The 25,581-nt window shown below is 53.1% G+C and overlaps 5 protein-coding genes across 5 annotated transcripts; 3 read left to right on the top strand and 2 right to left on the bottom strand.

Moving 5' to 3' along the window:
* Positions 1-25: 25 nt before the first annotated feature.
* CTRU02_201724 (uncharacterized protein) lies at positions 26-1,117 on the top strand (the record flags this gene model as incomplete). Its single annotated transcript, XM_036729848.1, has 1 exon — positions 26-1,117. The coding sequence occupies one exon, from the start codon at positions 26-28 to the stop codon at positions 1,115-1,117; it is 1,092 nt and encodes a 363-aa protein (XP_036578382.1).
* A 209-nt stretch (positions 1,118-1,326) lies between these two features.
* CTRU02_201723 (cytochrome P450) lies at positions 1,327-2,962 on the bottom strand (the record flags this gene model as incomplete). The annotated part of the gene is made up of 2 exons (XM_036729847.1): positions 1,327-1,760; positions 1,825-2,962. 2 exons carry the CDS (start codon positions 2,960-2,962, stop codon positions 1,327-1,329), a joined length of 1,572 nt encoding a protein of 523 aa, XP_036578381.1.
* Positions 2,963-4,166: 1,204 nt separating this feature from the next.
* On the top strand, positions 4,167-13,855 carry CTRU02_201722 (polyketide synthase; the record flags this gene model as incomplete). Its single annotated transcript, XM_070203911.1, has 11 exons — positions 4,167-4,676; positions 4,738-4,858; positions 4,913-5,004; positions 5,079-5,304; positions 5,373-8,517; positions 8,591-8,811; positions 8,871-11,109; positions 11,207-11,543; positions 11,606-11,999; positions 12,084-12,204; positions 12,268-13,855. 11 exons carry the CDS (start codon positions 4,167-4,169, stop codon positions 13,853-13,855), a joined length of 8,994 nt encoding a protein of 2,997 aa, XP_070062493.1.
* Positions 13,856-15,076: 1,221 nt separating this feature from the next.
* Positions 15,077-16,147, top strand: CTRU02_201721 (uncharacterized protein; the record flags this gene model as incomplete). Its single annotated transcript, XM_036729845.1, has 3 exons — positions 15,077-15,413; positions 15,469-15,953; positions 16,010-16,147. The coding sequence occupies 3 exons, from the start codon at positions 15,077-15,079 to the stop codon at positions 16,145-16,147; spliced, it is 960 nt and encodes a 319-aa protein (XP_036578379.1).
* A 1,962-nt stretch (positions 16,148-18,109) lies between these two features.
* On the bottom strand, positions 18,110-23,348 carry CTRU02_201720 (cytokinesis protein sepA; the record flags this gene model as incomplete). The annotated part of the gene is made up of 2 exons (XM_070203910.1): positions 18,110-19,695; positions 19,745-23,348. The coding sequence occupies 2 exons, from the start codon at positions 23,346-23,348 to the stop codon at positions 18,110-18,112; spliced, it is 5,190 nt and encodes a 1,729-aa protein (XP_070062492.1).
* Between the last annotated feature and the right edge of the window lie 2,233 nt (positions 23,349-25,581).

Below are 25,581 nucleotides of genomic sequence, written 5' to 3'. Positions count from 1 at the left end.
TAACACCCAAACACACATATCCAACATGTCAGCGGAAGAGCCAACCCAGCAGACCCCAGCTCACCCTACAACCTGGAAAGCCGGGATTGAAGAATACCTTCGCGAACACGAAATTATCGCCGACAAAGTCACGCCCCTGGAAGGCGGTACCTCGTGCTACCTATGGAAACTTGATGGCTTGAACGAGGCAAACACTTCGTCCAGCTCCCGCATCGTAGGCGGCCCAGTAGTGCTGAAATGCGCCGACGCTGTAGCCAAGGGCGCGCCTATCGCCGTCGACGAGAGCCGCCTGCAAGCTGAAGTCAAAGCCTTGCAATCCAAACCAGTGGCCGAGGCGTGCCGCAGTGAGCCGTCTGTCAGGGTTCCTTCTGTGCTGCGAGAGACGCGCAACGGCTTTATCATGAACTGGGTCGGTGAAACGGACCTGCGTACGGTCTACCAGACAGCCGATGAGCTGGACATGGCGGCCATCGGTACGCGGCTGGGGAAATGGCTGGCCTGTCTGCACGTTGCTGGCGTAGCTATAGGCCCCGACGGATGGAACACCCATCACGACACTCTCGACAAGCTGTTCTCCGGTCCCGGGGGCATGGAGGAGCAGGCGGCTAGGTCGGTGTTATCTGACAGTGGGGAGATTGAGCGCGTGCTGCAAATAGCACGAACGCCGTCTGCCGTCCGGACACTGACGCCTTGGGACTTCAGGCCGTCGAACGTTGTTTTGACATTGCCCAGCGAGAAGGGGGCGCTTCCCGAGATGGCCGTCGTCGATTGGGAGCTCTGCTACTATGGCGACCCGACCAACGACATTCGCACGTGGGTGGCGGAAGCGATGATGATGGAGGCACGCCACGGAGACCGAGGCCTGCTCTCCTCCTTCTTGGCGGCCTACAAGCAGCACGCCAGCAGCTCCATCGTGGACAGGGCCTTTGTGCGCAAGGTGGCTGTTTCGGTGGGAATCTTTCTGCTGTATTTCATCGGCCAGGGCGCGGCGCTCTGGGGATTTGACGAAAAGGATTGTCTTGAGTGGACTCAGAGAGCGGTCCAGTATCTCAAGGCGGGGGCGGAGGAAGATGTTGCGTGGCTGGCGCAAAGTGTTTTGAAGCCATTGCTTGATTGATAGATAGGTAGGTGGTGATTATGTAGTTTACCAGAGAAGCGAAAGCCAAAGTTTTATGCTTTTGTTGGATGAATGTAATGGTAAAGCGAAAGCACAATAGCAAAAAATTCTACACTCTCAACATTGGCTACCTGCCGTTGAAAACCACAATCGAAACCAGCCAAATCTACCTACCTCCTCCGTGGCTACGTGACGATTTTCGCCTCGCGTCAAACATCTTCTAGCCGAATCTCCTCCTTTCTTCGGCGCATTTCTATCTTCGCAGTGGGCAACACATACACGACGCCCTCAATGTTACCGTCCTTCGGTCTGCCCTCTCCCTTGAGGAACCTCAGGTCGTACCTCAAGATCAAGAAGCAAAGAAACGTCTTGATCTCAGCCGCCGCGAAGAACCTCCCCGGACAGGCGTGCTGTCCGTAGCCGAAGGTCATGAGCGAAGGGTGCAGGCTCACGAACTGCCAGTTGCTTTCTTGTCCCGGCTCTTCCCGCCGCTTGAGGAACCTGTCTGGGATGAACTTCTCCGGCTCTGGAAAGTAAGCCGGATCTGCGGAAGTGTTCGCAGCCACCGAGACCGTGGCTCCAGCCGGGAGGACCGTCCCGTCCGACAGCGTGACCGTTCGTCTCACATGCTGCTTCATCCTGTCTGAACCATTGCTGTCAGCTGCGGGGGTAGCTCTTCCAGTTGAGATTCGTCAGAGTCAACTTACACCAATTCAGCGCGTGTACCCGCTGGCTTTCCATCAAGAAGCTGTCCATCAGCTTTAGTTGATAGAAAGTCGACTTCTGCCAGCCGTTCTCCTTCACCACGCGGATGATCTCATCTCTCAGATCTGTGACCAAATCAGGATATTGGCATAGATCCATCACGGCCTGCGCCATGACTTCGCCGGCAGTGTTGATGGACACGATGCTCAACGCCAGTTGCACATGTGCAGGGTTGAACTTCTTTCCTTCGCCCACTTCTAGGATCCAAGACAGCGCATCCATCGACTTGGGGCCCTTTTCACCACTGAGCTTGGCCTCCTCCATCATCTGGGCGCGCTTCTGCGTCTCCGGCGCGATGACCCTCTCGGCATCACGGACTTGTTGCCTGAGTGCCTTGAGGTTAGTGAGAAACCACTGCAACGGCCACCGCAATGGCTTGGGGATTTGGTTGATTTGCAAGACGGCTCTGTAGATTTGAAAGGTGTGCGCCTTTGCGATATGGAGCCATTCGCCATTCCGCGCAAGCTCTCGGCCCAAAAACACCCTTGAGCTAATCCTGGCTGCGATATCCTGGACGTCCGACTTGATAGCGGACACGTGCCATTCGGGATCGTCGCCAAAGACCTCTTGCAAGGCTTCGCTGGCCTCCTCAGCCATGTCTCCCGTTATCAATCCCAGCCGCTGCGTCAACTTTGTCCTGACCGTCCTTGGAAGTATGCCATCTTTGCCTTCGAAGGAGTCTTTGTGCGCCTCGAAGCCTCGGTACGGCAAGCCAAAGTTGTTGAAAAACTCCAGCTCGGGTCTTTCCTTGATCTCGTCTGCGAACTTGTTCGGGAGCACGATCCTGGGACCGTTGCTGGTCATGACCTGGAATGGTCGCTCGGGGTACTGTTGCACCCCTTTGAGCAACAATTGCCTCGCATGCTTGGAGAAGGTACGTCCAGAACGCGAGTTGTCTCCGTCTGGCTCGACAAGAGGGAAGCCCGGAAGCGGCCGCGGGCGAGATCGATAGGCATTAAGAAGCCATTCGAACAATATAGAAAGAGGTAAAAGAATGTAGAACGCATATGGAATTGCGCCAAAGGCGCGATGCGCCTGGGGCAGCAAAGAGTCTAATCCAGACGACGATATGAATGACATACTGGCGACAAACGATTCAACTGAGGGAACCAAGTGACTGACTGGCTCGGCACTGTGATCGCGGAGCTGCGAGGTATGGGCGATGATCTCTCAGCCCAGCTCGAGCATCCTCTCGAACATCCTCTCTCTCTCTCATAAGTCAATATGCCTCCCATTAATGCATATGTAGATAGAGCCGCATGGGTGATGGGGGGTGGTGGGATAGGAATCCGAAGAGAATGACTCGGGCTGCGAGTGACCGCTGTCAACCGAATCGCCGGTCACCATCAAGCTCAAGGATGATTCAACCCGACAACGAACTTGGAGGTCATGCGTGGTGATTGTTGTTACAGACATCAGCTTGAGTCGGGTGGATTATTTGTGCCATAACCGAGTCATTGTCTTGATACCACAAAATAAACTTTTGATATTTATTAACTAGCTTACGACGGGGTCTTTGCGAACGTGCTCCAGGTTTGAAATGGAAACATAGAACAGACCGACGAACTACAGTATTAAAAAAGAAGATTACTCCACCCGGGTCAACCTGTTGGGTTTCCCCCTTACTCAAACGACACTCCGGTGTGCGTTTTCAAAAAACCAACATGGGTAGGTTAGCGGATACCCCATGTCACCGGGGATCAACATCATGAGACTGTGTACGCGGCACTGTATCAGCCGCGATCGTACCCGTGTCTGTTTATGTGTTTGCTTGTGTTCGTTCAACACATTTCATGATCTAAAGCTTTTTGGAAGCTGCGGGTTCAGGGGTAACCCGGCAATAGAGACGGATGCGCAACTCGGTTGAACGATCATCCTCACTGTGCACGATAGTGGGTATTAGACTTTCGAACGACCTTTAGAGCACCCGGGAGGCTCGCAACTTGCGTCGCGCGTTCACCATCTCCGGTCCTTCACTTGGCCAACCCCCGGTGTTGCAGTTGGGGTGAAAAGTATCCGTATTCTGAGTCGAAAGAAAGACCCTGGAAGAACTCCAATACTCTGGCTCGGGGACCGAGCACGTGTCTATTAACAATTCAAAAACGTTGTAGACCGTTCAAGTCCCATTCGGGAAAGTTCACAACCAAAATCTATCGTGCATATATATAGATGCGGTCAGAAATAAAGTAAGCAAAGTCTTCTAAGAAAAAAGCTCGACAGAGCTTTGCCTGGCTTCCAACTACACCTCTCCCCTTCTTCTCCCATTTCAACCCTAACCCTCGTTATGGATCCTAAAGAACCTATTGTCATCGTTGGCAGTGCCTGCCGATTTCCAGGCAAGGCTGATTCTCCTTCGAAGCTCTGGGAGCTTCTGCAGGAGCCAAAAGACTTACAATCTGAGGTTCCCAAGGAAAGGTTCAACATTGATGCCTTTTACCACCCTGACGGGTCGCATCCGGGACGTACAAACGCCCGCCATGGCTACTTTCTGCAAAATAACCTTCGGGCCTTTGATGCCCCTTTCTTCAACATACAACCCGTAGAAGCAGAGACTATGGATCCGCAGCAGCGTCTGCTGCTTGAAACCACATACGAGGCTCTTAATTCTGCGGGATTGAGGTTACAAGATCTGAGAGGATCTGACACCGCAGTGTACGTTGGTCTGATGACCCACGACTTCGAGGTGACCAAGTACCATGATTTGCAAAACACCGGTACCTACCTTGTTACCGGTGCGGCAACCAGTATTATTTCGAATCGCCTGTCGTATTTCTTCGACTGGCATGGGCCTAGCGTATGTTGAAATTCCCATCGACTGGGACACTCTCCTCACAAGACACTGACCGTTTTTGCAGATGACAATCGACACGGCATGCAGCTCATCTCTCGTTGCTGTTCATGAAGCCGTACAGCAATTAAGGAGTGGCGCTAGTACGGTAGCCGTTGCCGCTGGCGCAAATCTCATTCTGTCACCTGGTGCGTCATAAACCAACCGTGTGCTTTGCGTAAACCACTATTAACAGGCGGTAGTCTCATACATCTCTGAAAGTAAACTGAGCATGCTGTCCCCAACAGGCCGTTCGCGCATGTGGGACGCTGCCGCTGACGGCTATGCCAGAGGGGTAAGGTTTGGCCTCGGAATATGATCCGTTTCGTTACTCTATACAAGGTACTGATTTTAACTTTCCTCGAATAGGAGGGTATTTGCTCGGTAGTTCTGAAGACGCTCAGCCAGGCGCTACGAGATGGAGACAACATTGAGTGTGTCATCCGTGAGACGGGAGTCAATCAGGATGGCCGCACCACTGGTATCACTTTACCTAGCCACTCCGCTCAGGAGGCACTCATCCGGGAGACATATGCGAAAGCTGGGCTTGACTTATCCAAGCCTCAAGACCGTTGCCAGTTTTTTGAGGCTCACGGTAAGTACTCGTAGACGTGTTCTCTCGTTATTCATTTGAAGTGTATCTGACACGAATGCCATCAACAGGAACGGGAACCCCAGCTGGCGATCCCCAAGAAGCCGAAGCAATCGCAACGGCATTCTTTGGCGGCGGGAATGGCGACCGCACTGAGCTGCCGCCGCTTCTTGTTGGTAGTGTGAAGACGGTCATCGGTCACACTGAAGGAACTGCTGGTCTCGCCGGCCTAATGAAAGCGTCACTCGCAGTTCAACACGGCATTATCCCGCCGAATCTGCTATTTGACCAGCTCAGTCCTCGTGTAGCGCCTTTTTACCAGAACCTACGCATCGCCAGAGAAGCTCAAGCATGGCCAGCAACGCAGAGCAAGCGTAAACTCATTTGGTTAGTGAATTTCCGATATTCCTTCACGTCCCGAACAGCAACTCTGATACGATTGACAGGTTTTGGTGGTACAAACGCGCACGTCATTATTGAAGAGTACAAGGGTAGCAGCACCCAACAAGCACCCTCGAAGCCCAAACAGATCAGCTCTACACGCGGTTTGCCCTTGGTGTTATCGGCCAAGTCTGAAGCATCCCTGCGGAAATACATGGAGCGCATTCTTGAGCTTATCAACACGAGCCCGGAGCTGGATATCTTGGATCTTGCTTGGACGTTGCTCCGCAAGCAGTCCGCCCTATCCCGTCGCTACTCCGTCGCTGGCCATACGAAGGAGTCCATTTCCGCTACGCTGACAGCCGCCCTCAAGGAAAGCAAGATTGAGGCGAACCCTGGTTCCAAGAGCTCGAGCGGTGACAACATTTCACTCTTGGGCATTTTTACGGGTCAGGGCGCACAATGGCCCGGCATGATGAAGGGGCTCATGTCTACCATTCCGTACGTTGAGGATATTGTCGCTGAGCTGGATAATTCACTTCAGACATTACCAGCTGAGTATCGACCATCATGGATGTTGCGAGAGCAGTTTCTCCTGGATGAAACAGAGTCCAACGTGGCAAAGGCAAGCTTTTCTCAGCCACTTTGCTGTGCTACTCAGATAGTGCTCATCAGACTCCTGGCTGCTGCAGGAATCAAGTTTACCACCATCGTAGGCCACAGTTCCGGCGAAATTGCTTGCGCTGTCGCGGCCGGGTTGGTCAGTCCTGCGCAAGCCATTCGGATTGCCTACCTGCGCGGTGTCACCTCTCAGTATGCTGCCTCGCCTCGAGGTGAAGCTGGCCTTATGTTGGCGGCAGGAGTGTCTTTCGAAGATGCGCAAGAGTTGTGCGAGCTGGATGCTTTTGAGGGTCGTGTATGTGTTGCGGCCAGCAACTCGCCTGACAGCACAACCATTTCCGGCGATGAAGACGCCATCACCCAAGTCCAAGATATTCTGGAGGATGAGTCCAAGTTCGCCCGACTGTTGAAAGTAGATAAAGCTTACCATTCTCACCACATGCTTCCCTGTGCAGAGCCCTATATCAAGGCTCTCAAGGAGTGCGGGTGCGCAGTCGCTGACGGCGATGAGTCGTCCTCCGTTGCATGGTACTCCTCTGTCCACCTCAACACGCGCATGAAGCTAAGCAACGTGACGGCTGAGTACTGGAAGGATAACTTGGTCAGTCCAGTGCTGTTTATGCAGGCTCTTGAGGAGGCCGCAATCGAGCACCGCCCGCTCGACGCCGCCATTGAAGTCGGCTGCCATCCTGCTCTGAAAGCACCGGCCCTGTCTACACTCAAGGGAATCGGCCTGGACGACTTGCCGTATACTGGATGTATGCAGCGAGGTGGTGACGATGTCGCCGCTTTTGCTGGTGCTCTTGGATATCTGTGGGAACGATTTGCGGACTTGGAGCCTGTCAACGTGGACCAATTTGTTGCCACGGTGTCGCCCGAGAAGCCCGAGAATTTGAGCAAGACGTTGCCTAGGTATCCTTGGGATCACTCTCGTGTATACTGGTCTGAGTCGCGTGCGATCAACTCCTTCCTTCACGGACCTCGCCCTCATCTGCTTCTAGGCTCGCTTTCAGCGGCCTCCACTGCTACAGTTTTGCAGTGGCAGAACATCTTCAGAGTCAAAGACCATGAGTGGATGAAGGGGCACGGACTCCAGGGCCAGGCTTTGTTCCCAGCCGCGGGTTTCGTGGTTATGGCCATGGAGGCCGGTATCCATGTGGCGGGTGATCGTCCGATCAAGCTGGTTGAAGTTCTGGACTTGAGCATCGATAAGGCCATCATCTTCGAAGATGAGACCAGCCCGGCCGAGGTCAATCTTACAGCGAAGATTGTCTCCCGTCCATCAGACACGGAACAAGTCGTTTTAAGCTTCAGCATCGACTCCTGCCTCAACAAGGAAACCAAGCTCTCGACGTCGGCTCAAGGCCAAGTCGTCGTCACTTTCGGATCTGCGTCCTCCAACAGTCTTCCGCCAGTACAAGGAGAGCATCCTCACATGATTGACCTCGACATCAACTACTTCTACCGAGAGCTTGACTCCTTGGGATACTGTTACGACAAGCTATATCGATGCATTTCGAATATGAGACGTGCCGACAGCAGATCCGCCGGCACCCTTCCCAACCTCCGTCTAGATGATGGTGGGCTCCCTCTGGTGCTGCATCCCGCCACCCTCGACTTGTCGTTCCAGACCATCATGGGAGCTTACTCCCATCCCGGTGACAAGCGCCTCCGTTCCCTCTACGTTCCCGTTCACGTCGACAGGATCGCAATCGTTCCTGGGCTTTGTGCGGCGGCTCTCGAGAACTCGGGCGAACTACACTTCAACACAGCAAACACTTACGACAAGGGTGACTTTTTCGCCGGCTGTGTCGAGGCGTTTAGTACCTGCAACAATCATGCGGCTCTCTTCCACGTCGAGAACCTCGTTTTGAAGTCTCTGTCGCCGCCAACAGCGTCTGAAGACCACCGCGCTTTCACCACAACGGTCTGGGGTCCTTTCATGCCCGAGACGCTTCTAGACGACCCGGCACTGTGGGCAACGGAGGAAGATAAACGAGTCATGCCCATCATCGAACGAATCATTTACTTCTATATTAAGAACTTCCTTCGCGACTTGACGGCCGAAGACCGCCAGAACGCCACAGCCCCCCAGCAGAGCTACATCCACTGGTATGACAATGTCATGGTCGATGTTGCAGCCGGACGCCACCGGTGGTATGAGAAGTCCTGGGAAGATGACACAGCTGAAGACATCCAGTTGCTTTGTGAAGCGTAAGTACCACACGAACTTTGGCGATGATCGCAGACGTAGAGCTGACGTTCCATCTTTTTTTTCTTTTTTTAGGAACTGGTATCACCCCCATGTGCGTCTGGCTCACAGAGTCAATGAAAATGCCATATCCACAATCCGCGAAAACAGTAACCCCTTCTCGTGGATGAACGAAGACGGTCTTTTGACAGAATTCTACACCAGCCGTCTGTCCACAGGACCAGGCTGGGGCTATGGCAAGAAAATCGTTGACCAGATTGCGCATCGTTTCCAGTCCATGGATATTCTGGAGATTGGTATGTTCCCGTTGGAAACAATCACCGCTTTGCGTAAGATGCTAATGAAGAAAATGCAGGCGGTGGCACGGCTGGAGCTACGAGGTCCATCCTGTCAATTCCACAACTGGGTTTCAACAGTTACACCTTTACTGATATTTCTCCCGCTTTCTTCGAGAAGGCCCGCGAGGAGTTCGCCGTTCACCAGGACCGCATGGAATTCAGGAAGCTTGATATCTCCCGGAGTCCTGAAGAGCAGGGGTTCAAGCCTCAATCTTACGACCTCGTTCTCGCGTCTTCCGTCCTGCATGCTACACCCAACCTCACGGAGACGATGGCAAATGTGAGATATCTCCTGCGCCCTGGTGGCCACGCTGTAATCCTTGAGGCTACCCACAAGGACCACACCCGTGTCGGTTATCTCTTTGGTCTGTTCCCCGATTGGTGGGCTGGCCGTGATGAAGGCCGTGTCTTGGATCCTTTCGCAACCATTGATGAGTGGGACGCTATATTCAAGCGTACCGGTTTCTCCGGAGTGGAGTGTCGTACTTTGGATCGGGACGGTCACATTTTCCCCAACTCACTCTTCACTACTCGCGCCGTAACTCCCAAGGTCACCAGATTGTATCAGCCGCTAGCAGCTCCAGTGTTGGAGTCGTATGCGCCGCTCGTCGTCGTCGGGGGCAGCTCTTCTAAAGCATCCCATGTTGTGGAGGAGATTAGCAAGATTCTGTCGCACCGGGAGCCGAGTTTTGTCAAGAACCTGACGGACTTGCGCGACGCAACATACGAGAACCACCCGACATTTCTCATTCTCTCCGAGTTCGACGAGGAATTGTTCTTGGACATCAATGAGGCAAAGCTCGAATCTGTCAAATCCTTGTTTTCCCAGGCCGGCAACGTTCTCTGGGTTACGGAAGGCGCTTGGGTTTCCAACCCCCGTCAGGCTATGACAATCGGCATGCTTCGTACCATTCGTAACGAGTATCCTGAAATCAACGTTCAGGCGTTGGATGTGGATGATGTCCAATGCGTGAAGCCCATGGTTCTCATCGAGCAGCTTTTGCGGCTTGAGGAGTGGTCTGGAGCAAAGGAGGACGTCTTGTGGACTTACGAACCGGAGGTCTACGTGTCCAAGGGGACCTTACTGGTTCCGAGAATCAAGCATGACATGCCTCGAAATGATCGTATGGCTTCAGGACGCCGAAAGATCTTTGCTCAAGCCTCTCCAGAAAAGGCTGCCCTTACTTTGCAACTGCCCGACAAAGATCTGTATCTGGAATCCACCAGAGCCAATGGCTTTGAAGGACAACGGGGCACGAAGAGCTTGGCCATCATTACACGTTTTGCTCTTGCAAAGGCTATCCGTATAGGAAACCTTGGATACCTGCATCTCTTGCATGGCACCGTCAAAGGAACAGACAGGAAGGTCATCGCATTATCTCAGAGCAACTCATCCATCGTCAACGTCCCGAGCACGCTTGTGTCCGACCTCCCCGCCGGTTCTGAACTCGCACCGTCTGTATTACTCAACATTGCGGCAAGCCTTCTCGCGCAAACGATCGTGTCCAGCATAGCCCCTGGCGCATCCGCCCTCATTTTTGAGCCACCCACGTTCTTCATCAATGCGATAGCAACAGCCGCTGCAAAGCAACGCATTCGCGTTCACTTCTTGTCAACTCAGCCACCTCCAGTCTCGTCAGAGTCCACCAAAGTGGCATGGACTAGACTGCATCCACAAGAGACGGACGAAGGCCTCAAGGAAATTCTCCCCACCAAGGCGTCTGCCCTGTACGACTTGTCACAGGGCAACAGCGTCACGTCCTTGAGCACTCGCTTGGCCCGTCATGTCCCTGCCAGCTGTTCCCAGATCCGTCTTGGCCATTTCTTCCAGGACAACGCCTCTTCTGTTGATCAACAGGAAGACTTCAGTCCCGAACAAGTTGGATTTGCTGCTCAAGCTGTCGCCACTGCAGTCGAAAGTCTCATAAACGCAGGTCAAGTGGACGCGACGGCTAGACCAATCAGCCAAGTGTCGTCGCCGCAGGATGATTTTGACGTGTCTACGGTGCTTGACTGGGCCGCAGAGGACCCTGTTCCCGCTCGAATCCGGCCAATCGACCACGGCAAGCTTTTCGTACCGGACAAGACCTACTTGCTTGTTGGCCTCGCAGGATCCACAGGTCGCGCCCTCGCTCGCTGGATGGTGACGAGGGGTGCTCGCTACATTGTCCTCTCCAGTCGTAACCCACAGGCCCCCGATCCCAAGTGGTTGAAGAAGATTGAGAGACTGGGCGGGAACATAACGGTGTTGCCCATGTAAGTTACATCCACCGTCCTTCAGAAGAAGCACATGCAATGCCGGGCTTCTCGATTAAGGCTGCTCTTCAGAATTTCCAACTAATACTTTTGTAAGGGATGTCTCCAAGAAAGAATCTGTTGATGCCGGCCTGGCTCAAATTCGCCAAAAGCTGCCACCCATCAACGGCATTGCGTACGGGCCGCTCGTGTTGCACGACACGCTGTTCAGAAATATGGACATCTCAATGATGCACCCCGTGCTCAATGCAAAGGTTGTAGGAGCACAGCTTCTTCACGACTACTTTTCTGACCCGACTACCAACCCCCTGGACTTTTTCATCATGTGCTCGTCTGCTGCCACAACGGGAGGCAACCCTGGACAGGCCAACTACAACGCCGCGAACGCGTTCCTGCAAGCGCTCGCTCAAAAGCGCCGCACTATGGGATTAGCCGTAAGTGATTACTGTCAGCTTATTAGACACACAGTGTTGCTAATCATGAATACCGCTTGTAGGCCTCAACCATCCATATCGGTGCGGTCATGGGCGTCGGATACCTAGCCACGCGTGAGGAAAAGTTCGACCTCCAGTCGGTGTCTGACATGGATCCTCTGGGAGAGGCCGAGTTCTGCACACTTGTAGCAGAGGCTGTCGTGTCCGGCCGGCCACCCTCGCCCCCTCCTGCTGATGGCCAGGACCTGACTGCGATGTCTGAGATCGACATTGGCACAGGTATCCCGGAGCTCCACGCTCGGTTCAAGGACAGCCTGGTCTTTTACAGTGATCCTCGGTTCGGTAACCTCAAGGTTCCCGAGAAGCGCGACAAGACCAGCTCTGGACTCAAGACCTCGATCAAAGAGCAGCTGCTCACAGCCACAGGCCTGGAAGAAGTCCGCCAGATCATTATTGGTATGTAGTAGCATTGCGGCTTCTGGGCTGGGCATCACTCCATGTACATGGGGGCCGATTTTGGACCTGCTAACCACTCATTAGACGGCATGTGCGAGAAGCTACGCGGCACTCTTCATCTTCCAGCCGACGAGGGCGTCGATCCTGCTGCCCCCCTTATCGATCAAGGAGTTGACTCTCTAGGCGCCATCACTGTCGCCTCATGGTAAGCGCAGAGAATTGTGTCCCCATTCCCTTGTTGCTTGGCAAGGACTGACAAGTGACGTAGGTTCTCGAATGAGCTGGTGCTTGATGTTCCTATTTTGAAGGTTCTCGGCGGTGCTTCCGTCGCAGAGCTCGCTGAGGAGGCAGCTGGAAGACTGCCATCGGGTGCTATTCCTCTGGTCGCAAGAGACCCTGACGCAGTTTCTGACGAGAGTGACACCTCTGCGAGTGCTTCCCAGTCAGATTATGGCGCTCAAACACCCATCTCAACCCCGACCACGGAAGTTGACGACGCCGATCGTGATCCTGATGTGCTCCGCAAGGCGCCCTTGTCGCTTACGCAAGAATACTCTTGGAGTCTCCAGCAGCAGTTGGCCCACGATCCAACAATCTTCCATAACACTGTTGGACTAGTTATGGAAGGCAACTTGGACCTGGAGCGCCTGTCAAGGGCTGTGGCAACTGCTTTCAGCCGTCACGAGATCTTCCGCACAGCCATCAGGTCAGACTCCGAGAACGCTGAGCAGGCGGCGCAGGTGGTATTGAAGGCCCCGACGAGAGGTCTCCAGTGCATCGAAGTGCCGGATCGCGCAGCCGCGGAAGAAAAGCTGAAGCAATTGGAAACTGAGAAATATGAGCTGGCCGCGGCCGAGGCATACAAGATCGTAGACCTTTACTGGGCGCCAGACCGTCATATGCTTGTGATTGCTTATCACCGCCTCACAGGCGACGGTTCGACCACGGATAACCTCTTTGTCGAATTGACGCAGCTGTACAACGGCACTCAGTTACCTGCTCCACCCCAATACGCCGACTTTGCCGTCAAGCAACGATCTGATCTCAAGAACGGCCGGATGGATGCCGACATCACCTATTGGAAGTCCATTTACGCAACCATGCCGGCGGTGATGCCCATACTGGCACTTCCTCAGGCGCAGCAACAGAGAGCCACGGCTTTGTCCTGGCAACAGCACACGAGCAGTGCCCGTTTGAGTTCCGTGATCGCCATGCGAATCAAGGAATCCGCTCGTCAGCTTAAAGCAACTCCTATGCAATTCTACCTTGCCGCTTATAAGACTCTTCTGGCTCTGTTAAGCGGACAGAGAGATATTGTCATCGGCATTGCGGATACGAACCGCTCCAGCATTGATGACATATCCACCATGGGCTTCTTCGCCAACATGCTACCCATACGGATGGAACACGAGCCGAACGACAAGTTCGCCGAGGTACTCGCCGAAACCAAGGATCGCATGCGCCAGGCAATGCTGCATTCCGCCGTGCCTTACAGCGTCACGCTGCAGCGCCTGGGTCTCCTGGGACAACAAAACTCTCCCTCGGCCAGAGAGATGACGCACGCCCCGCTGTTCCAGGCCGTTTTCGACTACAGGCAAGGCGAGCGAGCCGACAGCGGAAAGATTGGTGACGCTTCCATTGTCAAGGTCATGGTTTCTCGGGAGCGAACCCCTCATGATGTCAGCCTCGAGATGGCAGACGATCCTTCGCGCGATCCCCTCCTTACAGTCAAGCTGCAGAGCTCCCTCTACGGTCCGCAGGATCCTCAGACTTTCTTGAAGTTGTATGAGTCTGTTCTTGCAACGCTCTCAGTGAGCACGACGATGCGTGTTGGGGATATAAAGGTCGGCGTTTAGGAAACGGATACTCTCAAAGTTTGAATTTGAAGTACCAGGATAGATTTTGTTTTGGATTACTGGCTACTGGCGTTATGGTTTGATATACTTACTCGGTGAATAGTTGGAAGCCTGTCTTAGCAAAGAATATTAACCGTATAAACTCAACCCGTTGTTGTGCGACTGGATGTTGTATATTACTGTCACCGTCAAAATCCAGCACCGGCCATAGTGCTGTTGCCAGGAAAATGCGTGTTGTGGTTTTATACGCTGACTGAAAACCAACAGCAACAAACCTACTCTTGGAAATTTGGTATAATACAAGTAAATTGAAGAGTTGTTAGTACCTAGTAACAAATCGTGTTATGATGGTCTTATTCTTGATAATCCAATACGCAATACCAAACGGAGCGGAAACTCTCCCAGCGCTGTTCAAGGGCGTACTGTGCTGCTTCACTAATATTTCGCCCCGATTTTGAGCCTTAAGTTTATGAGTTGTTAATTTGGCAAGTGCCTTTCTAAGTAATATGTCAAATCTATATTCAAGAAAAAGGGTTAAGTCTCTATTCTTCCTGCGCCTCATAGCAAAAGTGAGTCTTGATTTGAGATGCGATCAAACGTATACGGACTTGCAATCCTTTCAAGAGTCAATCCGAAGCCTCCCCGAGGCTCTGTCATCATTTCGCTCAAGCCACAGACACATTTAGAGTCAAACAACACACAATTGTCATAAGGCTCCTCCTTTTGGTTGGTACCGGTAAGGCAGATTCAGCGGCAATTAACGCCCTGGCTACATTGTCTAAAATAAATACCACCTTCCACAAAGACCACGAACCACACAAGGCTGTTGGGACATGGTTTGCGCCTGAGGGTCCCACATTGCGGACAATCTGAGAGTTCAGGAACCCACAAAGCAACCAACCCGGCCAACAGCATCGTTGCATAGCCTCATTGCAATTTACAACCAACTCCAACTGCGGTCTGGGCGTGTTGGAACTTGTATGAACATGGATTAGCTATGCGGTCTTGAGTCGTTGGTTCTAGGCACCCGTCTCACGGGTGAGAAGTTACATTTGTCATCTACCAGAATCCTTGGTGCTTTCCAACTTGATAAATTTGGCATCCCCAAGCCATACTCTGGCTCACAAGGGCTTCACATTCATTACCTTGCTCTGGTGTCACAACATTTACTCCCTGTAATTAACAATCGTGTACCTTATTTCCAATCCCAATTGCATCACAATGAGTCGTGAGACTCGCACACCACCTTCGGCTACGGTCATAGTCGATGAGAGCGACGAGAGCAATGACAACGACGATAACAACCTGCTTCGGTTACAGTCCGAAGAGCTTCGCGAGCACATGGGCCTGCCGCGCAGTCCTGGCGGCACTCCCCCGAGGTATCAGCCGAGCCTCGCGGCAGGATTCTTCATCGAATTGGCACCAGACTCAAGTAGGGGATCTCGTTGCAGGCTGCCAACCTGCAATGAAGGACCCATCATTCCCGGCCGCTATCGTATTGCTCTCAATCCTGCAATGGAATGGGATAATTTCATGAGGGGCAGAAGCGGGTCAGCTGGTTCGTAAACCACCCCCCAATGCGATTGACATCCAGTGACTCAAGTTGTTCGCAGACTTTTACCACATTCGATGTTTTGAGATGATTGCAGATTTCTCGCAGGTTGATTACCTCAAACGTGTCCATGCTGTCACTCGCTCGAATTTCAAAGTGCGGGGTCTAAAGGGAAACAGCATCCTAAGTGGCAACTACCTTGTTGAGGGCGGAATCGAGCGACTGGTTTTACAGTGGAGGGTCGAGAGATGTAGACAGATTTATGCCGGCGATGGAAACGCCGAAAGCGCTGAACCAATGGCTGAGAATTTTGCAAACCTCTTGGACAAGGCTGGGTTGCCGGGTTTCGAAGCTGAAAAACCCGAGGGCATGACATCCCACGAATATCGTAACTTGCTCACCATTCTCGCACCAAATGAGAGCGACGGCCCCGAAGACAATGACGTATGGAATTTGTTTGAGCAATACCTCTACACTCGAAAGCCTGGCAGTTTGGACAATCGGCATGATCTGAGCGACATGATCGACGCCTGGTGGTTTGATGCTGTAAGTTGACATGGTTTTAGTGATGGAATTTTTTGGATGCTAAGTGAAAGACACAGCTTCTTGCTTCGAAAAACGAGGACAACCTCAGCCAGGCTTTGAAAGAGGAGAGGGACAAGCTAGGACCTAAGGCTATTAGAGCTCTGAAGAGAATGAGCCAAATTCCCATGCCCGACCTTCAAGGTAACTTTCGTTGAGCGATGGATGAGAAATCGACTTGCAATATGAGTCAATCAGAGTTCACTTTCACCTCTTCATGGCGCGAATTTCCGGTCTCGCCAGCGTGACCCTGCGATTCAGTGTTTTCCACATCAACTAGGCTTTGTGTGCTATGGCCGTTCTCCACTTGAGAAACTGTTTGTGGTTAGATATTGACATATCTTGCAGCTGCCATTGCAAGTAAATGAACCGGCTCGGCCAGTTGGGGACTGATGTTGAAGACGGATTATTCAACGCAAGTCAAGCTGACGTCCCGGCCCGGCATGAATAGAACGCATTGTCTGGAGGTATGTTTAACATTTTACTATAAATTCTTGTATATTTAGTAGTAAATTTCTTCCCTTTGGCCGCAGAATTGAGGAATTGACTTGCCGGTGATGTTTGGAATGATGCAGCCATTCTACAAGGCGTGAGCTATGTATGCCAGCCAGCGGGGCGTCTAAGGGGTCCTGGAAGAGTCCTACGGTAACTCAAGTTGCAGGATCTCTATTGTGATTGGACGATTCGGAATAAACCACTTCACACACCAGTAAATTCGAGAGCTCCTTCTTTCGACAGAATTGGTTTACTACATGTACTTACTTTGGTAAACGTGCGAAACAGACCCGGGCCGGAGTAAACCCCCAAAGCCAAGGAATTATTACTAAGCAACGCACCAGTCCTCCACCTTTCGATTTCGTTATCGCCTTTCCGCTGTGACCCCACTTTGATTCGCCGTTGTCTCGCACCGCCGAACTCAGCCCTGCCCCGCACAATCGATCACAAGACATAGTCCAGATTTTGCACTGGTTCTCCAACAACACCCAATGGAAGGGTGGCCGAGTTGGTTATGGCGCCAGGTTAAGGTCAGCTTAACATCTGTTTCCTGGTGGGGCAACCCGCGCGAGTTCGAGTCTCGTCCCTTTCATTACTCTTTCTTTTGGCTTTTTGGTCTTTTTTCTTTTTATTTTTATCTTATTAATCCTTCTCTTTTTAAAAGTATATCTTGTCGACGGATCAAATTTCCTTTTCTCTCTTCAGTCTGGCTTTTGCTCTGTTTTTTGTTGTACATTTCTTCAAGCACGTCGTTCTACTTTTTCTAGATAGGCATTGATTGATATTTGCTTTCGTGTAGTATCGGCGGGGCTCTTCCTCAAATGGCTTTAAATACAATATGCCATTATGCTGAACATCATCTACAACTACGAATTCTCCCACCCGTCTACGTATGTACTGGATCTGGTTCGGCAGTCAATTTCGAAAGTCAAGTCATCTTCACACACACAGAAAAAAAAAGAGGGCCAGCAAATTGAAACAATGCGTCGTCGTTAACAAAACATCGCATTATCAAACATCTTCTTTCCCCCTCCCCCACGCATTCAACCATCCCCCCACCTCCTTCCCAGACCGCACCATCCATCCATCCTTTCCTGGTCAATCCTTTCCTGGTCAATCCCACTGATCGCCCACACACCATGCAAAGAACAGAATGCCAAACCCAAAAGACCAGCTGGGATCCCAGCATCCATTCCCTTACAATGCGTGCCCTCCCTCCCCCCATACAAGAACAAGAACAAGAAGAGATATATAAAAAGGCCCAACAGGAAACATAACAAACCCGGCAATGCGGTAATGCTTTCATCGACTCCTCCCCCAATTCCCATATAGATTTGAATATAGAGTCACAGGAAATATAATTTTCGAATTGGATAAAAAAAGGAAACGAGGTTTGTGATGGGTGATCCTCTTTTCCCCTTGGCTCGGTTTTGTGTGTCTCTCTCTCTCTCTGTTGTCCAGATCGTAGGCTTTTTGATTGATTTTTTTTCTCTTTCAAGCGGGGATGGGCTGGGCATAGCCGTTTCCCCCCCTGGATAATTTGTTCTTCGAAAAAAAGTAAACATTACGTAGTGTGTGTGTGTATATATGACGACTGGGGGTAAAACTCCCACATGAGGCCGGGCTCATGGTTCTACAGGTGTGTTCTCAACTGAAGGTGTTGGGGGTATCTCCTCCTCCTCCTTCGAAGCTTCGGCCACAGTCGTCTCTCCCTCGCTGACGGCGGTGTTTGTGGACGTTGCCTTTTCGCGCCTCCGTCTCCTCATCCGCCGTTCTTCCTCGGCCGTCTGCCTCCTTGAGCGCCGCAGGCTCTCTCTCTTTTCCGGATCCGCATCGTCGGCCGCGTCCCCACCGCGCATACCTTGGAGCAGCATAGCGGCACGCTCCGCGACGTCGTCTTCGCCGCCTTCTCTGGGCGACGATAAGCCGGGGCTGATGGGGTTGCCATCCTCGTCGATAGTGCTTTCCTTTGGCGGTTGCGCCAGGGTTGCCTCGACCTCCGGGTTTTCGTCCGGATCGGGAATTTTCTGTCCGGATGCGATCCGCACCTGATGACGATCCTTGAGTCTTGCCCTGCGACGGCGGTCTCTCTGATCTCGCGTCTGCGGCGCCGCAGCACGCAGTTTCTCCAGCAAAGAATCCATGGCTCCTGCGCTGGATGGCGAAGGCGGTGCGCCTTCCACCTTGCCGCTTGACACGGCGAGCTGCTGGTGCTTCCGCTTCATGGAAGCCTCGTTGCGTTTGCGCTGCTCCTCGTACTTGATGTTCTTCTCCCTGGACTTCTTCCACTCGTTGATGAACACGGCAAGCTTGGCAAAGAAGTCCCTGCGGGCGTTTTCGTCGGTAGGGTCCTCGCCGTAGAAGACCATGATGTCGTTGTAACTCTTCATCATCTCCTCCAGATACAGTTGCATCTCCTCGGCCTTTCTTCTGGCGTCCTTCATAACCCTCTGGACAACCTGGCTCACGCGGTCCTGAGGATGGAACTTCTTGGAATCACTCAAGTTACCCGCATCGAGTGACATTTGGACGTTCTTGACGGTATCGATGTACTGCTTGGCATCGGACTGCAGCTGTTCGATGTTGATCTTCTGCGCCGCCATGACGCCAGAAATGTCGTTGGCAAAGTTCTCCCATTCAGGGTACTGGTTGCGAACAATGCGCTCAACGAGATCTGCAAGGTTGGTTTCGTTCTTGTCGTCCTTGACCATGGCAAGTCGGGCCAGGGAGCTCAGCTTGAAACCGCGTGCTTGCTTATTGGCGTCGTTCATGTAGTTTCCGATATCCAGAATGAGACCGAGAACGTTCATCAAGGATACGGAATCTCTGAGCGACTCAGATACGCCGACGACGTGGCGCATCTTTTCGGTAATTTCGTCAAAGTCCGGCTCGAAGCTCCTAGTCAAGGCCAGAGCCCGCATTCTGGCCTTCCAGTAGTGATGCAACTCAAAGGCTGTGTACAAGTAAATCTGGTCTTGTCTGGTAAGCTCCGAGGGATCCTGCTCGCGATCCGCCTTATCGGGGTTGGCGCCCGTCCAGTCTTTGCTGTATGGCGCCATCTGCTTGGCAGTGTTGTCTGGGATGTTGCACAGGTCGTCTTTGCGCAGGAACTCCATGACTACAGGGTTGTCCAGGATGTCCTTGTCGCAGTGAATGATCATCTGTACGATCTTATCAACTGACACCTGCGAAAATTTGGCGAAAGCGATTTCTATAACTAGTCAGCGTCGTGCGCAGCCATACAACTGCAAGATACATACCGTAAGCCTTGCGAAGATCACCATTGATGATCTGCTTCTTGTCGTCCTTCTTCGCGCCGCCGCCGACTCCCAACTTCTTGATTTCCTTGGCCATGAAGAGCTTCTCAACTTCATCCAAAATACCCTTGCGACTGAGCTCCAAGTACTTCTCTTCACGTTCCTCAGCAGACGGCGCGTGGGCGGCCCAGTGAGTTGTCATGGGAGAATCCACCTTGTCCCAGTGAAGGGCCTTGAGCTTCTTCTTCGGGCGAACGACAGGCAAGCCAAGAGAAGGCGCGGAGGAGAAGTTGGGCGTAGCTTGTGACAAGAAGTGTCCAGAGATGGCACCGGGTAGCGGAGGAGGCGGAGGTGGAGGCATTCCAGGGGCGCCAGGCATAGGTGGGGGAGGCGGAGGGGGCGGAGGGCCGGCTTGACCGGGCATCGGCGGAGGCGGTGGTGGCGGGGGAGGAGCAGGGACACCGGTAGGCGACAACATTCCCGGCATGGGCGGTGGGGGAGGCGGAGGCGGGGGTGCACCGGCTTGACCAGGCATCGGCGGCGGCGGAGGTGGTGGAGGCGGCGCTGCACCGGCACTGGTGACTTGGATCTTGGGAGGCTCTCCCTCGGCGGGAGTGATCGGGGAACCGGACTCGAGGCTGGGGTGCGATGCGCCAGTGGTGGCGCCTTCGCCGTTCTCCGAGTCGCTGTCGTCGTATCTCTTGATCTTGCCAGCCATCTCGCCGAAAAGTCCAGCCTTTTGGTTGGGATCCATAACCGGACGCCGGATCTCGACAACTCTGGGCTTTTCGTAGACAACACCATCCTCGTCCTCTTCGCCCACGAGAAGTTCGCCCTCAATGAGCTCACCTTCGATGACCTCGCCACGAGCGTTAACTGGCTTCCGGGCAATCTTCGTGTTGCGGTTGACACTGCCGAGCATGCTGTTGGTGAAATCTCTGGGTGGTGTACCAGGTCCAGAGCCCATGGCACTATCGTCCATCTCCTCACGGAGAGCACGAAGCCTGTCCGATGGCCCAACGGCACCACCCCAAACTCTGCCCTCCAGCTTGAACTGCGTCTTCTGACGCTCGATCTGCATTTGCAAGCGCTCCATAAGACGGTCCCGGTCCAGGATACCTTGCATCCTAGCAGGATCTTCTTCCCCAAGTTTGTTGCTGCCTTTAACAGCATTAGATGCTGCGACGTCTTGTGCGTCCCTAAGCATCAAATAGAGCTCTCTGGTTTCCAGCTCATAGCGCTGTGCCTCTTTCTGGCGCAGGGTCTGAATGTTCTCTAATTCAGCCTTCAAACCTTCAGCTTGCCGCCGCTGAGCATCAATGAATCTTGCCTGCTCATCCAGTTGCTTCTGGAGCTTCGCTACGAGGCCATCAGCACCCAGCTCTAACCTCGCCTTCATCTCATCTCGCTCTGCCATGGCGGCATCGGCAATCTGCCTTGCCTCCAAGGCTTCATCCAACGCCTGGCGGGCTTCCGAGTCGGTGTGAAGCTTGTCCAGCAGACTCTGAACGGTGAAGTTGAGACTCTGCTTCAGATCCATATTCGGCAAACGCCGATCCATGGCCACGTAGCTGAGCATGGAGTCCACAAGCTGGAACGTTCGTAGCCGTTCTTCGCCATCGTTATCACGAAGGAGCAGCAAGTGCTGTAGTGCCGAAACGAAATAGTCCTGTGTCTTGCTCCCCCGTAGGCGTTGCTGGATAGCGTCGACAATCTGAACGGGATCGTTGAGGTCCTTAACCTCGCCTTCAACGTTATCTTTGATGCTATTGTTCTCCTTCTCTAGCATATCCTCGTAATCGATAGCCTCGTTCGTCCGGAAGTGCTCGATCTGCTTGTCAATGAGGTCGTATTGGAACGACTCCATCTTCGTCAAGATACGCCTGATCCCGCATGCTGTGAACTGAGCGCGAATGTGCATCCGCAGCTGCAAGTCCGTCTCAGCGGCGTCGACAATCATATTGATGAGGATAAGCGTAGCAACTGCATATTCCATCAACAAGTTCTCCATGCCGATACCACCACTTCGAACCTCGTCGCTGGCTCCGACCATGCTGCCCATCTTTCCTCGCCCGTCGACAGTGACTTCGACGAGCCGCATCCAAGCGTCGAAGCGACCATTTTCTCCTTGTTGAGACTTGACCGAGTCGAGACCTTGAATGACCTTCAAATGACCTTGACCGTCCCCCCAATGACACAAAAAGGTGAGGACTTCGCTGACGAGCTTTCGCGTTGTCAAACGCGGCGAAATAAGGGAGGTCGCGAGTGCAATGATAACTTGCTGGTGTGCGAGAGCATCGTCGGCGCCGAACTTGTTGTTCATCAAGGCCTTGAGGCACTTGATGATATCATATTCGCGATCCAAATTCCTGTCCGTCTTTTGGTCTGGCGCGGGTCCCAACGCAGTTTTGCGGTTGATCTTCATCAACACGTTTGTCAACGCGACCTGACCCTGGCACTCGATGAAGCGCTTGACCCATCCTATTTGTTGCGTTCTGAGGTTGACTTCCAGACTTCCGAGGCCCTTCGTGTCTAAGCTGTTATCCATCACACGTCGGACGTACCATTCTGGGGATCCTTCCTCGTCCGAGTTCACCAAAATTTCAGGGGTCGCGTATTGGTTCGGTTTCGCGGTTTGCCTCCTTTTTTGCTCTCCTTGCCACTCGGTCAGTCGGTCCTGGTAAAGCAGCGTCCATTTCTTGTCGGGGGGATATGCGACCATCTGGCGGCGAGCCTGCTCGGGTAAGTTGTGCCATCCTCGTTTCTGCATCAACGCCAGAAACATCTGGTCGATGATATCGTCGTTGTCCGGTCGCGGGAAGTGGAATCCATCGTGTCCCGTCGGTCCCATGCCGGGAAATTTAGTCAATCGGTGTGAGGAAGGGTGCGACGAGTCCCTATAGGACATGTGGGAGGAGTAGGAACTCTGCGATGAAGCACTGGGTAGTGCTGGTCTTGATGAGCGATTTGCGGTCAATTCATAGGTGCCTCCATTACCTGATGAGAATATGCTGGCTTGGTCAGCAGAACTTCGACCCGCCGATGTCATGTACGAATCGTATCTGGGGTTGTGGGACCCATTGATTGTGCTCGCCATGCTAACGCGAGCAGGCCCTGGTCCCCACTGCTGATATTGCGTTTGGCGACCAGTAGTGGCCATTGTGATATTTGACTGCGGAGCTCGCTGCGCCGAGGCATGTGAGCCTGCTCCGCCGGCCATGGTGGAAGGGTCAATGATGGGGTACTGATGGAAGTCGCCGCCTTTGTTGAGATGATGCGGCGAGGGGCCGTTGCGCAACAGCGCAATCTGGTCGGCTTTGGGTAGGTATTCGACAGGAACGGGGGATCGAGAATCGGGAACGGTGTCGTAGGGGATACTGGTCATGGGACCAGCCGTCACGCCGGAATCGGGAAACTGGTCGATGGACACTGAAGACGAGTCGCGGTGATGTCGAGAGGCGCGCGAGTGTATGCTGGCGGTGTCAAAGTTGTCGGGTCCTCCAGCCAGATGGCGGCCTTCGTCACTCGTGTTGCGTTTGTCTTTCCTACTTCGCGAGAAGAAAGATTTCCCTCCCGAGGACTGCCTCGACTTGTCTGTAGAAGACATGGTGGGGGCGGTATGACGGGGAGGCAGGTGAAACACCTGGTCCTCTCACGTAAAGCTCGATCGATGTAGGGTACGGTATTCTACAAAAGTTCAAGACTGACGGGACTGGGTAGTTCGGGCGAGAATGGTGGCCAAGGCCGGTCGCATGATTGAAGCTCTACCCGTCAACGTGGAGCCCTCTCGTAGGTGCAAAGTACGGTTCTGCAAATGTGGCGCGTTGGGTCTCTGTTCGCATGAATCGGTTATGTTTTAGCATGTCTTCTGCCCAAGTCTGGATCGAAGCAGACAGAGGTTTTGGAGTTAGTGACTGGGGGATGGAAGGAAGGGGTCCCCTGGATCACACGAGGTGGACGTACATTTCATCGCCGTGAAAATGCGACGAGTTCCTGATATTTGGCGGACTGACAGAACAAACTGCCGGGTCTGTTATGTGTATGTATAGCCTTGCCGTGTTGTTTTGCTGGGTAAGCGCCGGATTTAGATGAGCGGCGCCGTGGGATGGAGCCAGGGGGGGGGGTGTGGTTGAGGAGGAGCTGATCAAATCGCGGGAAGAAAAAAAAAAAAGGTTGTGGTGTCACAGTATGCGCAATTAAGGGTTGCCGGGTATCCAAGGCCAAGATCAGGTAGATGTCTGAAGAGGAGCAGCTATGTTCGCCCAGCAGAGTCACAAAGCTGATGGCGGGCTGACGACCTGCAGGAGGGCTGGCGATGGATAGTGACGGCGACGGGGGGACGCCGCAGGTATTTTGGCTGTAGTCAAGGTTTCCCACGTGAGGGTAGGGAAGGGGGAGGGGAAACGAGCAACAGCTAGACCCTCGCACGTATCCCGTAATGTCGAGACCTTCCTTAGCTCTCTGTCTATCTTCCTACTGTTGCTGCTGAACTCCAGCTGACTACCAGATTTTAGTGCCCGTCGGCGGCGGTCAAAGAAATTCGAAGAACATGGGGGAGGGGGAAAGGATGAGGGGACGTGTGTAGGCTCACTTCGACCTGTTCTGCAAACACGCCAGCCAACGATTTGCGAGGCCGTGAGTGACTGTAAAAGACCGAAGACGACGTTGCAAGTGCGGAGGCCCCTGATGAAACGGGGCTTGACAAGGGGCCACGATTGACTTGACACTTCAGGGGCAACAGATGTACGAGTTCTTTTTGGGGAAAACCGCCTGAGCGCTTTTGGGGGGGAGGGGGAAAAGAAAGAAGCCGCTCTGGGAGGGTACAGACCGCAAAATGAAGACAAGACTTTTGACTTGGCCACCGACAACCCAAAGCGTTTGTTGCAGTGGTAACAGACAGTTGGAATGGGGGGGGGGGGGGGTTTGAAAGGAAGTCAAAGAGAAAGATGGCGAGAACGACGAGAAACCCAAGGTCAAACAAACCCAGCCAGGACATATTTACGAGACCATCCGGTGGATGGATGACTTGCTCACTAAGGTCTCCTCTTACTTCTCCTAAAATGTACATGAAAATGCGCCGTAATACGGAAGCTTGAACGGATCCGGCGCCAGCAGTGGGGATGGTGTTGGCGCAGTCGGTGCACCTACTACGTAGATGCGAGTATTGGTCTTGGTCTGCGGGACGCTGGAGGAGCCCGGGCGGGACATTGGACGTTCAATATTTTCGCATGCGATGCTACGGGGGGGACTACTGTGTCTCTCAGGGGGGAAAGGATTTGACTGATCACCGACTGACAAGTCACTAAGCCCGGTCATGACCAGCAAGAGCAAGAGTAGAAAGACAAAATCCAAGTCCGTGGGCAAGCCAGACCGAGTACGCCAAAGATCGCCCCTTCGGCAACTGCCAGGGTGTAGGGGGATTTACGCTCGCGGCCACGCATCAAGCGGGAACTTAATAATCTCAGCTCAGTCGAATGAGACCGGGAGTTCATCAGAAATCGTGCCACCAAGTTTACAATTCTTCAACAGTCCGAATCCCGTTCCCCCTTCTTTACTTTTATTTTTATTTTTACATTGTATCTTGCTCATCCCCCCAAGCGCAATCGTATGCCTATCCCACCTACTAGCCTACTAGTACGGTATGATAAGCACATGTACGACGTATCGTATCTCTTGAACCATCATCCACGCATTTCTATTGGGCGCGCAGTAGGCGATTCGGTGGACGGTTCAACTGCTGGTCCCTGAACTTCAGTGTGGTGCTGAAGCTAAAAAAGGACCCCTGGGCCTAATTACAATGCCTGCTGGGCGGCCTTCCATTTCGAGCGGTGCTGGATGGG

Source organism: Colletotrichum truncatum (assembly GCF_014235925.2).
Source record: "Colletotrichum truncatum strain CMES1059 chromosome Unknown Contig_0001, whole genome shotgun sequence".
NCBI classification, from domain to species: domain Eukaryota; kingdom Fungi; phylum Ascomycota; class Sordariomycetes; order Glomerellales; family Glomerellaceae; genus Colletotrichum; species Colletotrichum truncatum.
This window is presented reverse-complemented; position numbering and strand designations above follow the sequence as displayed.